Source organism: Thalia democratica, chromosome 9 (assembly GCF_965202585.1).
Source record: "Thalia democratica chromosome 9, ktThaDemo2.hap1.1, whole genome shotgun sequence".
Taxonomy (NCBI): domain Eukaryota; kingdom Metazoa; phylum Chordata; class Thaliacea; order Salpida; family Salpidae; genus Thalia; species Thalia democratica.
The window spans coordinates 18,158,440-18,175,154 of NC_139173.1; the positions used below are offsets into that span (position 1 = coordinate 18,158,440).

At 25.2% G+C, this 16,715-nt stretch overlaps 1 protein-coding gene across 1 annotated transcript; it reads right to left on the minus strand.

Annotated features, from left to right (window-relative positions):
• Positions 1-6,244: 6,244 nt before the first annotated feature.
• LOC145844871 (uncharacterized) lies at positions 6,245-11,087 on the minus strand. Its single transcript, XM_082952291.1, has 2 exons — positions 10,949-11,087; positions 6,245-8,443 (listed from the first exon to the last, which is right to left on the minus strand). Exons 1-2 carry the CDS (start codon positions 11,085-11,087, stop codon positions 6,330-6,332), a joined length of 2,253 nt encoding a protein of 750 aa, XP_082808417.1. The 3' UTR covers positions 6,245-6,329.
• Between the last annotated feature and the right edge of the window lie 5,628 nt (positions 11,088-16,715).

The following is a 16,715-nucleotide window of genomic DNA, read 5'->3' on the forward strand; positions in this document are numbered from 1 at the left end:
AACTTTAATATTAAAACAGCTGATAATGAAAATCATTCAAAAATTGAAGTAAACTTTGATATTAACTTAAAAACGTTTTTAGATATTTAATATAAAGTGTTAGAATTTAAGTGTGCTTAAAGCTGTATTTTTGTCAAAGTACAAAAAATTTTAACAACAAAAAGTTTCTAGGTTAAATAATTTTTATAACATAGTTTTTTTGTTCTGAAACAAGTATTTTTTATACTTAAAATATATAACTTGCTCTTAAATACTTATATTTGAAAAGTAGGAAATACCCAAGTTGATACTACAAAGAAAATAAAAGCTAAATGAAAGAGTAAATTTTATTGTGGTCAAAACTGCCAGGGGCAACAAGTAGGTCGGATTTTTTTTTCCAAAAATCATATAAATGGCAAAGTTTTATATGCAACATAAAAGCATTCTATCTTATACTGATTCTTTTTAACATCAAAAATGAAGATATTTCTGCTAATAGTATTGTCTATATTTTTTGCAAACTTCTGTTTTTCACAAAAACTAATTTTATCATCAAAGAGTAAAGAAACAAATGGTACTTAATAAGTTGTTTGCTACTTCTAACCAAATTAAGTGTTTTTAAAACAATGTAAAATCTTATTTAAATGTATAAATAAAAACAAATGGTAAAATAAGTAATTTGTTTAGAAGTTGTCTACGCAAAATCGAAGCAAGTACGAGTTTTCATTTAGAAATATGCATTAAATAAAATTAATGTTGATCAGTAAAAATAAGTATATTTTTAAAACTTTGTTTAATAAAAGAAAAAAATTGTTTATAAACAAATTAACAGATTCAAAGTTTCCTCTTCTTCCAATTTATCCTCCCTTTTCTCAAAGTAGTCTTGTTTGCGAAGGAAAAGCTTTAAAAATTGGTTGCAAGGCAAATGAGAAGATAAAAATATTCAGTGTTTTCTATGGAAGAAACAACCATAACACGTAAGTGGAGAAATAAAAACAGTTAATACAAACTTAAAGTTGTTACTTGAGTGACTTAATTTTAGATGTCCATCCAATTACAACAAGTTTCCTGTCGGTGGTTGTGTTTCAAAAACAGCTCCGACTATAGTCAAAAAAAACTGCGATGGTAAAAGCAGCTGTGTTTTAGTTGCTTCTAACTTTGCTTTAGGTGGAGATCCATGTGTTGGAACACGCAAGTACCTAACAGTTACATGGGGATGTGGTAATTTGTTAATTAATGTTTTTAGAAATTTAAATACTAAGTTTAAAAACAAAGCAAATATTATTTTTAACAGTAAAGTAGAAAAACTTAAGCAAATATTACTAAACCTTCATTGAAAAATCTAAATTTTAGAACAAAAGTGCAAAGTCTATTGGACAAAGTTTTTCGATAGAGATAACCCGGGCGGTTTAGGTGACTGGTAAACTCTCAGTAGTCTGAAAGCACAGTATCCTGGACAGATATGTGACAACCCAATTGCAGTAGAAGGTCAACTCACTAACGGAAGGTAACTTTAATATGAATTTTTGGATGACAATTTATTATATTAACTTTGTTATTCTATACTAACTAAGTTTTATTTTGTAGTATAGAGTATCGTATCAATTAATACCTAAGATAATAAACATTGCAGCCCGATTTCAGTATCAGGAAACTATGTAGAAATGAGCCCTACAAAAGGTTTGATTTGCCAAAACAGTAAGCAGAAAAAACAACTTTCGAAATACTGCAAAGACTTTAAAGTTCGCTTTTTGTGTATTGTATGAACTAACTAGTCGTTTTAGTTTCTTCAGTTATAAATAAAATAGTTAAACTACATGCAGTTTTTATTTATAGACGAAAATACTACTTTGAGTAAGATATAAATGTATTACTTAATTTTCAAATTACCTTTAACTGTTGTTTATTAAACGATATAAAAGCGCTCAAATTTTTTGGTCTAAGGACTTGGTGTACGAAAAAACCTTTCGGTTACCGAGTCGTACACGGTACACCACATGCTTTTACAATTTCTTACGAGCTAAAAAATATTTTTTTTTAGTTTGAAATTTTTAATTTTTTTAAATAAAACAATCAGTAAAATAAAAGAACAGAAAAAAATATCAAACGAAAATTAAGTAAGTAATTTTAACTTAAGAAAGTTTTATTTATGATGTAGTCAAATACTTGTCTAATAAGGTAAAAATGAAAACATAGTCTAAGTCTAAAACTTCGAAAAAAAAGAAAAGTAAAGCACATTTATGGACTTAAAGAATTAAGTTTAACTTTAATTATAAAACTAAATAAACAACACTGATAGCAGACAACAAAGTGCTTGGAATGTAGGTCATAACTTTTTTAACGAGGGTAGAATTTTAATAATTTGAAGTATTGTTATGCTTAATTTTATCAGTAAATTATGATAAACGTTCAACTTTTCTTCTTTTTTTATATAATTTGATTGAAACACTTAAAGAAATTTATGTTTGAATAGCTAAAAGCAATACTATATACTTAATATTAATTTTTAAAGAAGTGAATTTAACTATAAACTAAACTTTTATAAATAATGATATAAAAATAAGTACTGTAACATATATACACTATGCACTTAATGAGAAAAAAAAACAATGAATAATAATAACAACTAAAATTTCCTTCTACTTAAAAAAAAAATTGAATTTTTTCTAACACCAAAATGTTACTATAAAGAAGCAAATAATATTTGCAAACATAGTAACTTTTTTTAGGTTTTCCTCAGAAGTTTTGATTAATTTATTATAAGTTTACTTGAAACAGTAATCTCAGCTTAACATTTTTATACTTAACTCTCTCTTAAAAAGATTATCTATGGCAGTGCTTCTGAACTATTCTATTCTGGCTAGGGTTCCGCGACGCCTCTCAGGAGTTCCGCGAAGCCTTTAGAAATTTTAAAAATTTCATTAAAAAATTAAACATTTTATGTAAAATTAAAATTAGGGGTTCCGCGGAAAAGTTGAACTCTGGAAAAAGGTTCCGCCACTAAAAAAAGGTTCAGAAGAACTGATATCTATGGGGTGCATACATGGGTATGCTAAAAAAAAAGAGGTTTGTAAATATTTTGAAGTTAATTCGAAATAGTTAACTTAATAAACAATCTATAAAATAGCAAGATGGAAAATGCTGCAATTTAGACTGAACTACTGTTATTGTATTCAAACAAACCAACTTTTGAACAAAAGTTTTAGGTATTAATGACAATAATTATCAACTCCTTTAACAAAAGTAATTTAACAAGTAGCAACGATCACTTATGACCTTGATAATCACAATTTAATAAATAAATTCTAAGTTCATCCTGGATCTTTCCAAACTCACTTGAATTTTTAAAATATAATGGTAGCTCAGTCCATAATTTACTACCTTGGTAGGCTAGCGATTTGTGACCACTCTTGTTGCTGAATTTAGGTAGGAAAGAAATTGTTTATGGATATTTCGTATGACAACTATGGATAATTTTTAAATTTTAAAAATAATCATTAAAGTTAGCTGGTAACAAATTATTGTTAATTTAAACGTATGAAAATAATTATATAAACATTAATTTAATTGGATCCGGATCAAATTCGGTTTTAGCTTGAGTCTGGCCGTAACCAGTTCTAGATCTGTTTTTCAATTAAGATCCGAAACTTTTTTAAAATAAGAATCTAGATCTTAAGAAGAAAGGGCGGATCAAGCCGGATCCGGCAGATCACAAATTAAATTAAAGCGTAGAAAATATTAAAACTATAAGACATTGTACTAAAGTTTTAAAATTAAAAGGTTTTATCGCTTTTTTCATTAGCGAAAAACTTACTAAAAAACAAAAAAATATTTAGCAGGGCAAAAATTATAAAACGATAACAACATTTACTACTTAATTAATTTATCAGTTTTTAACTAGCTGTAATTTTAAAACTTTTAAGTATTCATAAAGCCTTATTAACTGTGGGCTAAATTTTTATGTTTTAGTGTGCACATGTAGTAGTTTACTTAGTGAGCCGCACTCAGCGTGCCATTACTGTTTTTGCTACCAATTACTAACATTTTGTCAGGGATCGAGTTTTTATTTACAAAATCTTATAAATATTATCTAACTCTCATATAATTAGATAAGACTATAAACGAGAAATATTTAAAGGTATTTTTTTATTGCTGTTAAAATTTCTGCTACTGTAATAACAGGTTTAATTTTTTCAAATAATATAATTTTGTACACCTAGAATAAACAGTTTTTGAATGCTACAAAAAATATGCGCTGAAAACCTATGTGCTAATTGCATATGACAGGGTTGCCACTCTTTGAGTCAAAAAATCTTCCCTGAGTGACCAGAAACTTCCCTGAGTAACCTTAAACTTCCCTGAGTTTTTTTCAAATCCTTAAAAATTATTAAAAAACTACAATGTTAATTCTAAGAATATTGAAGAACTAGCCGCAAGACTAAAACATTTCTAATTAAGTAATTAGAAATAAATGAAATTAAGTTTTCTAAACAAAATATTGAAACTGGATTAACTAAATCTCATTCTAGATCTAGAAAAATTTTCACTGAGATTTTTTAAAAAATCTTAAAATTTTCCCTGAAATTTGTAGAAAAAACCAAAATTGCCCTGAGTTTCCCTAAAATCAAAATTTCCTGAGATTTTTTAGAACTTTAAAATTCCCTGAGTGTGTTGCAACCCTGATATGATGTTTAGCTTTTACTTTTTCTATGTTTTCGGAAGATTTTATTTAAACAAAAGCTGAATATTTAAGCTTTATTTTTGTAAATATGGTTTGAATTACCAATGGGCTAGTTGGAACAGCTAACTTCTGCACAAACTAATACCTTGAATTTTTAAGACTAGGAGGTATAAAAATTTAAGATTTTCATAGTTATTTTAGTATAGATTCAGTGTTAGGTTTACGTTATATTATTAGTTTTTTTTTTGTTGTAATTTTTAACTCCGAGTCTAAATATTTAAAAATGCATCACTTGAGAAAATTATCTGGAACTATTTGCATTGGTTTGATTTAATGCCTGCTTTGGTGTATTTAAAAGGATAGCAACTTTTATATGAAATTAGAAGCTAAGTAAAGCCATCTTTCATAGAAATTTGACTATTTTGATAAAGTAATAAAAACTTCTTTGTTGTGCTTTAGTAAAACTAATAATTCTAATTAATTACCCTCTCTTAAAAATAAAAAAAATATCTTCGATTATAACAATTAACAGCTAGAACAGTACAGCAACGTTGTCGCTTATTTTAGTTGCAACAGAACTTAATTTTAGGCTCTATTTTTGTAAATTACCTTTGAGGTTTTTGTTTATTACTTAGTTAGTCACGAAAATAGTCAAAGAGTGAAGAAAAAAACGTTTTATGCGTAAAAATAAAAAGTACTCTTATTATAAATGTGATTTTGTTACTAAACTAAAAATTAAAAATATGAAATTAGTTGTAAGACAAAAAAAAAAATTACAATAGCAATTTAGAACTTTTTTTTTACTATTTTGTTGCATACACGCATTTGTTTTTAAATGCAGTACATTATAAAACTTTATTATTTATATGATAGAAAATATTTCAAAAAATGGTTAAACAGGAAAATGTTCGATAATAATTTTTTGTTTTATCAACAAAATCGCATTTGAATTAAAGTATTTTGACTTTTTGTTTTATAGCATTTAAGTATAGATAAACTTGTTAATTGTTAGCATTAAAGTAAAAGGAAGAAAGTTGTTCTGCAATTTTGACTTGAGTTAGCCTTTTTTTTTTAATTGTAAAAATTAAATACTTAAAAAATTCAAACAACGGATCAAAATACCATTCAAATTTTGAGAAAATTAACAGTTAACGTGTGAACATATGAAAAAATAAAATTTTTATAAGTTATAGATTTTTTAGTAAAGTTAAGAATATTTAAATTATAAAAGTAATATAAATGCATTTAAACATTTGAAAAAACAATTTATCACTTGAATAATACGATTTATATGATTTGAAAAGAAATAAGATTAATGTAGCAAAAACATAGCTTATTGTAAAGCTTGAATAAAAAAGGTTTATAAAAATTATAGTTTTCTTTTAGTTTTTATTTAAACAGGTGAAATTAGTTAAAAAATTTTAAGAAGTTTAATTTTAATTATTTTTTTTTAAATTCTTATATGCTAATTATTTTTTGTTACTAAACTGTACTATGCGATTAATACCCTACAGAGTGATTTACAAACTGATTGTATAAAAATAAATTTATCTACTTTAAAACTAAGGCGGGTTTAAAGTTATCAATATTTTTAAAAATATTTAACGCATCCAAACTTTTCTTTTCGCAGATTAAGCAGGAAACAATATCATTGTATCTTTAAAAAAAATCACAATTTCAAAGTCAAAGTAGGATCTACCTCCTTTAACAATGAAAAGTTAATTTGCTTGCAACCATAAGCCCATACGTTTTTTAAGCTTTTAGCAGATGAAACAAACTTTACAAGTGCATCATTTGTTATGTGGCAGCAGTAGCTGACTTTTATTGTATGAAGTCTTGGAGCAGAATAAGATAAATGCTTAATGAAAGTGTCCGAAACTGCAAGACTACTCAGGTCGATAACTTCAAGCTGTGAGAAGTTGTGCGAAAGCAATGACTGATTAGTTATTTTGAAGCAATTACTGATATCTAAGTGTTTAAAACTAAATCTGCTTAAGAACATAGCGCCTTTGTCTGTTATCTCACCACAGTTACCAATGATCAGCGTGTGTAATAGTTTAGAAGTTTCACTCAGAAGTTTTAAAGATGTGTCATCAAAGGACTTAATTCCGTGTAAGTCAAGACAACGTATGTTAGGTAAGGCAGAACAAATTTTGTTGCAAGTCTGGTTATCAATTCTATTACATAGAGCAATGTTTAAAACTTTAAGTTTAGGACTATTGTCAACCATTTTTAAAATAAGATAAGGGGATATATTAAAACAACCTTCCATTTGGATGCTTAACAGATTAGTGCAATGTTTTTCCACAAACTTCAAAAAAGACAAATCATCGATTAAGGAATTTCCACTTATATCAATATTTTCTATAAAATTCAGAGACTCTACAAGTGCTGAAAACCCATCACTAGTAATACAGCTCCAAGGAATGTTAATTGTTCTTATATTTAAGCAATGAGTAGAAACGTGCAAAGAAATGTTGTCACCTAAAAAAGCTTTTCCTGAACAACTGACAACACTTAAAGACATTAAAGATGTTTTCAAACTTTGAAAAAAACTCCTCATGTCTGAATTTGTAAGTAATTTCGAACTGCACCTATTAAATTCTAAATGCCGAGGTGAATTACTACTGTACACTTTTAGAGAACTGTTAGTTAACTTTTTATCAGTTAGCTTTATTCGTCGCCAGAGACTGGAATCATTTGCTAAATTGTAAAATTTAGAGCAAACTAGCCTAATAGCAAAAAGATTTTCAAAAGATAGAAATGAAAATATCAGTAACCACATTTCATTTGGGATAGTGTCTAAAGTACATTTTTTACAAGACAGTTTAAAACCTTCTCTGAAATTGCAGTTAAAGTCTGGAAAATTTGCTTTAATTGCAACATTATAAAGGTTTTTTTGTTTATTGGAAAGCATATTTTTATCATTTTCATTTACCAAATACAATTTGTTGTTTTTCTCAGAAGTGCTTTGTTTCTTACAATTAAAGTCATTGTTTTTATAATTTTTATCATTTAAGCTTTTTTCTAATGTTTTGTTTGTCTTTTCGACATTTCGAGAGCTTTTTGTATCAACAAGAAATTCTTTAGATCTTAGCAATTCACTTAAATCAAGCTGTGGTACTTCTACATCAGTAACAGAAGATAAAGTACTAGTAGAGTTTGACACTCTACCATTATTATTCAATTCGTCACTTAAACAAGTTTTGTTTATTCTGGGACTAATAGTTGTTGAGGTAAAAGGTTTAGCTAGTTCCAAGATATTAGTACGAATTGGATTTTTACATAAGCTGTTAAATTCAGTATTTAAATGTTTCAACTTGGACATAATGCATTTCTCACTAATACCAATAGCATCATTTATTTTATCATCAACTTCTGCTTCTTCAAAAATACTAGACTGCATGTTTGTATTTGTACAGAAGCTTGTAAAATTAGAAGAGTCTTTAGAGCATTGAGATACATTTTGGTTATTTTTATGGTCGATGCTAGAAAGACTTTGGTAATTTTGAAAACTTTTTACTACATTGTTCTTTGAATCATATTCTTCTGTAGTAAAGAGATTGCTTGTAACTTGGCTTTCTTTTGTGAGTTCTTGTATTGAATCAACGACTTGGTAAGTTGATTTTACAATCAGGTTCTTTAAATCTTTTGTTTGTTCGATCAACTTGTCAGTCTCATGCAAGTAGCTTGATACAAAATGTAAACTGTCATTTTTTTTCTTAGTTTTATCAAAAGATATTTTGTAACTGTCATCGTTCACAGTCTTCCTTCTTGAAACACCTAAAAATTTAAAGTATTTCAAGCTAGCAATATTTATATTCCACGTAATTTATTGTAAGTTTATTTTATTAATTTGAAGTTACTTAGACAAGATTAGGCATAAAATTTAAAAAAAAATACAAGATGAAACCTAAAATTTAACATATAAAGCTTTAATACAGTGTTGTTGTTTCAAGTTATCAACTTAGTTTGTTGCTGTTTGTTTAAAATTACACCAAAAATATTAACTTATAGATAAATAGTTCAATTATAATAAACAAAGCTTTTATAAACCATACGTTTATCTAACTAATATTAATAATATTTGCATAAAGCAAAACTTATAAAATAGTTTATCTTAATCTTTAACCATCGTTTACTTTCAATAGTTTTTAACTTGAAACTTTTTTTTATATTTAGAGAAACAGAAAAGTATTTTTTTCATAATAATAAAATAACAATAACATTTAAACTACAATTTTAATTGAAACTTTTAGTTTCTTAATTGAAAATAGATACAAACAAAAATTAATTTTAAATATACTTGTTTTTATTATTTATTTTAATACACATAAAAATATTTAACTTGCTTATAAACCAAAGTTGCATAATTTTACAGGATTTTTTAAGATATAACTAGTCTAAACAAAGAGCTGCTTTTCTTTTAAATAGTAATCTAACAGATCCACTATCCATACCCAGTCAGACTCTTATTTAAAAAATTCATATAATCTGGTCTGGCAATATCTTAATAAAAAAGACCCAATCCAGTAGATAACTAGTTTTGGCATATTTTATTTGAAACTAGATCGAAATCTAACTTTGTAAAAGAAACAGTTTTTTTTTGTTGAAAAAAATCTTATATAATGAAACAACCACACTAAAATCATAACAAAACATTCCTTAAAACAGCACAAGTAAACTATTGAGCGTAAACAAATTTAAAGTATCAGTACTTTTGAAAATTGTAATTGATGTATATTGTAAACTGACAATTATTTGTTTGGGCTTTTGTTGCTATCAAATAAAAGTGTTTGACTTAAATAAAAAAGGCAAACTTTCTATTTGCTCTTCAATGACATACCAAAGCAGAGCTAATTCAATAAAAATATGTTGATTAATTGATAGTAATTTTGACTCCTTCCATGACAAACTAATACTTTTTTATATATAGTGTTTAAGGTTTTAATGATTTTGTTTTATTCCTAAGTTAATAAGTTTTAATACACTTTTTTCATATTCCATAAAATAGTTTATCCAACTTATTTAGTTGGTGGACCCAATTTGGTAGCATTTGTACATAATATACAGGCAAGATATTTTTTACATAGACTTTTCGAGAGGCTTTACTTTATAAGTAAGTTATATCAGGAGAAAAGTTCTACTAATAGGATCCAAAAGATAACAAAGTTAAATTTTGCACTTAGAGTTTATAAGAAAACACATTGTTTTAAGCAAAAGGTATTGTTTTATTCAAATAACTGTACAAAACACAATTGACAAAACTATTTATCTTATACGATAGTTAATTAAAAAAATATGATTAATTTCACTAAAAATATATCTTTTGCTTGATTTTTTAACCAATCTTTTTCAAACTTTTATAGTAAGTCAATTACTAATATTTATCTCTTTTCTTAATCAAAAAATAAAAAATGCATTTTTGTTTTGCTCTTATCAAAAAAAAATTTTTTTTTTTTTAACCTAACATTAAAAGTTTTCTAAACCCTTAAAATAATGTTTCCTGAAAATTTGAGGTCTCTAGCTCAAATGCTGAAGGAGAAGGTAGATTTTTAGACAACTTTAAAATATCCAAACAAATCAAAAATGAAAATTTTACGGTTTATTTGGGAAACTTTTTACAAAAGTTGTAATATCTCAAAAGTTAATAATCATTTTTTAATTGTATAAAAACTGGCTTGTAGTTTATATTATAATTTTTTATATAACAGTCTATATTAGTTTTTGGAAATATAGAATTTTAACTCCCTCCCATTACCTATTGCCTAAGCCTAATTTTTAAAAAGAATAATTTGCTGCAACATTATTAATTTAAAAAAACTTTTGCTTATAACAAAAATAAATATTATAGCACTATAATTAGTAAATACCATTTTCAAAGGTAAATTGTTGCACAATTAAAAATAGCAGCTATTCAAACAAGTAAAAGTAAGTTCTTTTTATTTATAGCATGTAGAAAGCATTAATACTAATGTTTTTATTTAAAAATTTACTTCAAAGCCCACTAAAAAAATATCATAGGAGCAATTATAAGTAGAACCACATATTTACTAAAGTATAAAACAAAACTTTTATATTACTTCAAAGTTTCTAGCATAGAAACAAGCTATTATTTTAAAAAGTAATATACAATAAAATAGCTTTAAAGCTATAATTGATAGTTTGGCATAGTTTAAAAAAGAATATGAATAATATCTATGAATATTACATTATAAACTGTTCAACTTAAAAAAAAAGTTATAGTAAACTGTAAAACTATAAAGCTTAGTTATAATAAAAACTAACTTTTACTAACTTCTACACCTTTCATACTGTTATAATTTCTCTGTTCCATCAATTTGTTTGCAAGTTCATTAACTTCATTCAACTTTTCTATATTTTTCTGCTTTACCAAAATTGAGCTTTCTTCACTAACACTATCCATTTTAAATATTTTTATTTTCTTTAACTCATGATTGTATATCTTTAAACCTTGAAAGGATAAAATACTCTACTTTAAATAAATTATTAATAAAAGCTATACAACTTGACTTGAAACACTTATTTTCTTGTAATATTTACTTGCAAATTAATATACTTTAGACTTTTAGAGTTTTAGACACTTGCAGATAATAATACTTAACTAAAAAAATTTATAGCTTAAAAAAATATCTTAGGTTTTTTAGAGTTAGTATCAAGAATTTTTACAAATTCTATAAAAAATTAAAATTCTTATCTTTTTTAAGTAAATTTATTATAAAAAAATAACTATGTTTTTTATATTGTATAACAATAAATTTTAAACTTTTCTTTGATAATAAGTGATCAGAAAATTAAGACTCTAAAAACTTTTAGCCTTATTAAAGTTGAAAAAACTCATGTACCTACCTACAAGCAAATACAATAAAATTTTTAGACATTATTTAAAAATACATGGTGCTCTTACAATATTATGATTATTATTATATGTTTTGGTTTTAATAAAACAAATAGAGAGATCTCAACTACTGGTGGATCTATTTGATTCTATTTCTATTTGAAAAAGATTTATTTAAGCACTGACAAGGTCTTTGACCAAAACTTAGTTTGTAAAAAAAATTTTTGAAAGAATAAATTCATATTATGATTATACTAAATATCTTATGTATAGTGACATTACCAATTCTCCCCTCTTATTTAATTTTGAATTATTTGTTGCATTTTTTGTGGTTGCTTTTGTAGATAGGGCAACAAGAAAAATGTGAATGCAAATGATCATAAAAATTAAAATCTAGGGGAGGAGACTATGTGGAGCTCATGGTAGACTATAGTTTCCATGGTCAATATTGGCAGTAATGGGTTAAAAAAGGGTGCTTACCATTTTTAAACTTAATTTTTATTTTAATTAATGTATATATAATCAATTTTTAAGTTTTTTGTTTTTTACTTGGATTTTAATAAATGTTTTAAAGTTAGCTCAAAGTATTAGTTACAAGCAAATGGTGCGAAGCTCAATGACCAAAAGGTCTTTCTCCACACAAACCCAATGACCTTAGTTGTTAGCGTTCATTTATTTATTTTTTTTTTTTTCTATAACTAAAGCTATGAAAATTAGCAAGATGGTCTTTTGAATTAATCAAGTTTTAGTTTATTCAAATATTAACTTTTTTTGCTTTAAAAGTATAGTTTTTCCCAGTTTTAATAACACTACATTCTTTTTTAATAATAAAAGCTAGAATAAAAGTTAAAAGCGCAAAGGATCTATGTACTAAACTAAAAAAATGGTGTTGTTTAAGTTATTTTGAAAATAAAAAAAAGAAAGAAAAATTTGAACACTCACAACTGTGGTCAATGGATTGGTGTGGAGAAAGACCTTTTGGTCATCAAGCCTCACACCATACATTTAATAACATTTTTTGAGCAGCTTTAATATTTTTGAGCAGTAATACCATACATTAATGAAAAATCAATATTACTACTAACTAATAATAAATACCATAATTTTAACATGTTTTTACCAACTCAATTTTTTAAACTTTTTTATTTATATGTCAGTCAAATATTTAACAAAAAAGTTTCTCAAAGCAAACTTTTTATTAATACTTTAGCTTAAATGTATGCTTTATTGTGATTGTAACTATCTTATTGAAATAAATTAACTAAAATGTTGACTTTTTCTTGAAAGTACTGCAAAGTAATAAAGCTCAAATTTCAATTTTAGCTTTAATAGTAGCTATAACTACTTAATTGAAGTTCTTATAACCAATTCAGTCAGCTGTAAAAATTACTATAAATTTAGCGCTGTTTCTTGTAAAACTATATAATAAAAACTTTACATAGAAGTTATATTGCCAGTTTATTTAGGGTCTATTATGAAAATTAGTTTAGAAAATCCTGTTCTAAACGGGCTAAAATCTCATGTAATATTTACTTAATCATTTTTTTCTATTTGTAGTAACTAATTTATATCTACATCATACTTAAATTTAATTTTAATTTCCAATATTTTTTGATCAAAAAATAAAGTAGTTGAAAGACCCTGACAAAAAATATTTAGTTTCCTATTATAGAAATATGAAAGTGCATATTAACACCAGTTATGTAATAACAAATAAAATATTTAAACATTTTTTTCATAACTCGTAAGTTCATTACTAACAAAAAGTAAAATTTAAAAAACTTAAAAACTTTTTTTTGTATTTTACGACTGTGAACTAATAGAATTGTAGGAATTAGTAATTAAAGATTAGAAACCAAAGAATTTTAGTTTTATTAAATTGAATTTTTGAAATTGTATAAATATTGTTATTAAAATTAATAAATCTAATAAAAATAATTCAAATGAGAGCTTTTATAATTAAGTTTAAGAATATAGTCATAAAAAAGACATTGAACTGTATCTAAGTAGTCTACGACTCTATAACCGAAAAGTTTTTTGATGCATTAGGTCGTTGGACCAAATATTTTGAGCGTTTTTGTTTGTCGTTTCATAAGTTTTTACAAAGACAAATTGTTTATAAATATCTATTACCTTGTTCTAATAGAAATAAATCTATCTAAATAAATATATATTTATATATAAAAAATCAACATCTATTGAAAACTATCGTTTGAATTTTAAAAAACCTAGTTGTACTATTTTTATTAAAATAGCGTTTTTTTTTATTCCTGCACCTTATAGAAGTTTTACAAACAGTTACTAAACTAATACGATCAGTACTTTAAGATTTATCAAGACAAACTATACAAAACACGATTCTAAACTTTTTTATATTTTTTAGATAATTTTTTAGTTAAACCTTCCTAAATACGTTGACTCAAATTGTGCGCTACTAAAATGAAACCTAGTTATTGCTTTAAATATACTTTTTTCTGTTTGCTATATTTAAAAAAAATTATTTGTGATCCATTTATAATAAATTTTAAAGTATTTTTAAATACTTCTTTTTCTAATAATTTTTATTAATTGATTAACACTGCTTATAATTGAACTTTTTTTTAATTAGCAATAAACATAATGAAATGTTTACTGTTTAAACATCACAGCAGCTAAAACAAAGTTTAGATTTATTTTTTGTAAAATGTCATACTAAGTCTACTTAAACATAAACTTAAAAACTTTGTGATTCATGTCAGTTTGTTAGTGTTTTTAATCTGCAATTTACTTACATTTTGCTTTAAATTTATTTCTGTTGGAGAAAAAGCGTTTAAGTGTATAATTTTAAATAAATAATAGTGTTTTGAAAAACTAAAATTTAAATTTTATAAATTTTTTCTATATCTTTGTAGTTTAAATACGATCAAAGAAAACATCGGTGAAAGTCTAAACCTTGACTTTTATATGCCGTGACCGTGAGACATGCTCAACTTAAGATAAAATTTTTATCATACCAATTCGATAATCAGACCACAAGTCTTCGGTAGACTGAGACCCGGTTTTTGTTCTTATTGAAACTCGTCATCTACCCGCGACAGAAAAACGTGCAGTCGTCATTCTACTAACGGTTTTTTATGTTTAACCATGAAAATTTGTAGTTTACATTTTATAGTTAAAAGAACAGAAATGAAATTTCAGACTAACTAAGAAAATTTAATTTTCTCAAAAGTCAGCTAGGTATTGTTCTTCTACCTTCTGTGTTGATCTCTTGTTTTCTAAATACTTAAACTGATGATAATTCATTATTTATATCTAAAATTTGTTTGAAAAAATAATCAATACTCACTTTTGTAACTAATTAAAATAATAAATATATGGACTACTTAGTAAGTTAAAAGAATTTCAAGTAATGAAAGAGTTTTTACAAACTTTAAAATATTTTCATAAAAGGTTTTGACCTAAAACATTTAACTCTACCATACAAAAATTAAATAGCATTGGAAACAGACTATTGCAAATCTATTAAAAATTGGTAAGTTATGTGTCTAAAAAATAAATATAAAACGTATAAAATAATAAAAGTATAAAAAAGCTATAAAATTAACCTACTATCAATATTAAGAATTTTGAAAACAAAAACTTCAGTTTTGAATAAGAAGACCAAGTGTTTTATTCCCAACATGTTCACTAATTCTATGTTTTATTAAACATTTTCACAAATACTTTGTTATTAAATATCTTTTTAACAAGAATAGAAATTAAACTTTTAAATACCATTTTATTGTAAGATGCAAAGCTTTTTCCACTATAATATTTATTATATGTATAAACACACGCTCAAAGTATTTTGTCCTAGGACCTGGTGCACAATAAAAACTTTTGGTTATCGAGTCGCACACCACGGATACCTTTTAACGTCATGACAGGACTATTATTTACAATTTAAGCACTTTCGGAACTCAAAAATTTTCTTGTCAAAAATACTAAACACTCACAAATTAATTAAAAACGATATAATTATATTTGACCTAAAAAATCAATTTAATTAAAACGACAAGTAATTAACAAAAATGGAGGGAAAAACTCTTTTCCGACTAAATTTATCGATGAGCAGATACAAAAGAAAGATACTTCGAGTCAGAACGAATTGAAAATAAAAATGAAAATAAACACTACACTACAATACCATATGTCAGAAAAATATTCGATAAATTCTCCAAGAACATCAAAGCTATGTGCGAAGAGATGGGAGTAAAAATACGTACTGCTTGTAAAACACAAAAGGTAGGGAAATGTTTTTTCCTTAAACCACTCAATAAATAGTATGTATCAAAGTTTCTTAGTCTACAAGTTCACGTGTCCAGGTGATTTGAACATCCAATATATTGGTGAGTCTGAAAGACAATTTTTGTAAGAATTTAAGAGCATGTGACTCCAACTAATAGTGCAATATTTAAATATATCGAAAATTATGGATATTGTACAAATTTTAATAAAATTTATAATTTTTTTAAAATCATTAAAACGTGCAGATCTTATAATGATCTATTATCTACAGAAGCATTACTAATTAAAAAACAAAAAAAAGTTTGAATAATCACTTTGGTCCTTAAAATAAAGGATCAAGAGTTACTATTTTCATATTTAACAATCCATTTTGTTTCTATTGGTTTTATTGTTTAAGAAATCCATTTTTGTAATTACTTCTAGTTTTAATTAATTGAGTTACTTTATTAAGTATTTAGTTTCAATCTATCTATATTGTGTTTAGTTAATTTATGAGTGCTTAGTATAATTTTTGACAAGGGAATTTGTGAGTTCCAAAAGCGCTTAAATTGTTAATAAATGTTAATGGAAAAAGTCTTGTGTCTTGCAATAAAATGGTATTTAAATACATTTAAAGGTCTATCTATAACTAAATTTAAATATTTATTATAAACTATAGTGATAAATTTTGTTACTCCAAGAATATTACAATCTACATTAACCAACTACGGCTTTAATTTTTATTAGTCCGATAAATGTTAAAAATATATTCAATAAACTTTATTTTATGTACATCTATTAAAAAACGTATATAAATGGTATCATAAAAAGCTAAAACTTTTATGTATGTTAAGTGTTTCAGAACAGCCTTTTGGATTTTTTCCGTATAACCAAAATAGTTATGCTAGCAACTTTTACAATTTTACTCACCTGATGCTATATTTGTTTAGC

Coding starts and splice junctions, on each gene's coding strand:
- LOC145844871 (XM_082952291.1), bottom strand. CDS start 11,087: ATGGATAGTGTTAGTGAAGAAAGCTCAATTTTGGTAAAGCAGAAAAAT. Junction 8,444..10,948: donor AGGTGTAGAAGTTAGTAAAA/GTTAGTTTTTAT, acceptor TTAAATTTTTAG/GTGTTTCAAGAAGGAAGACT.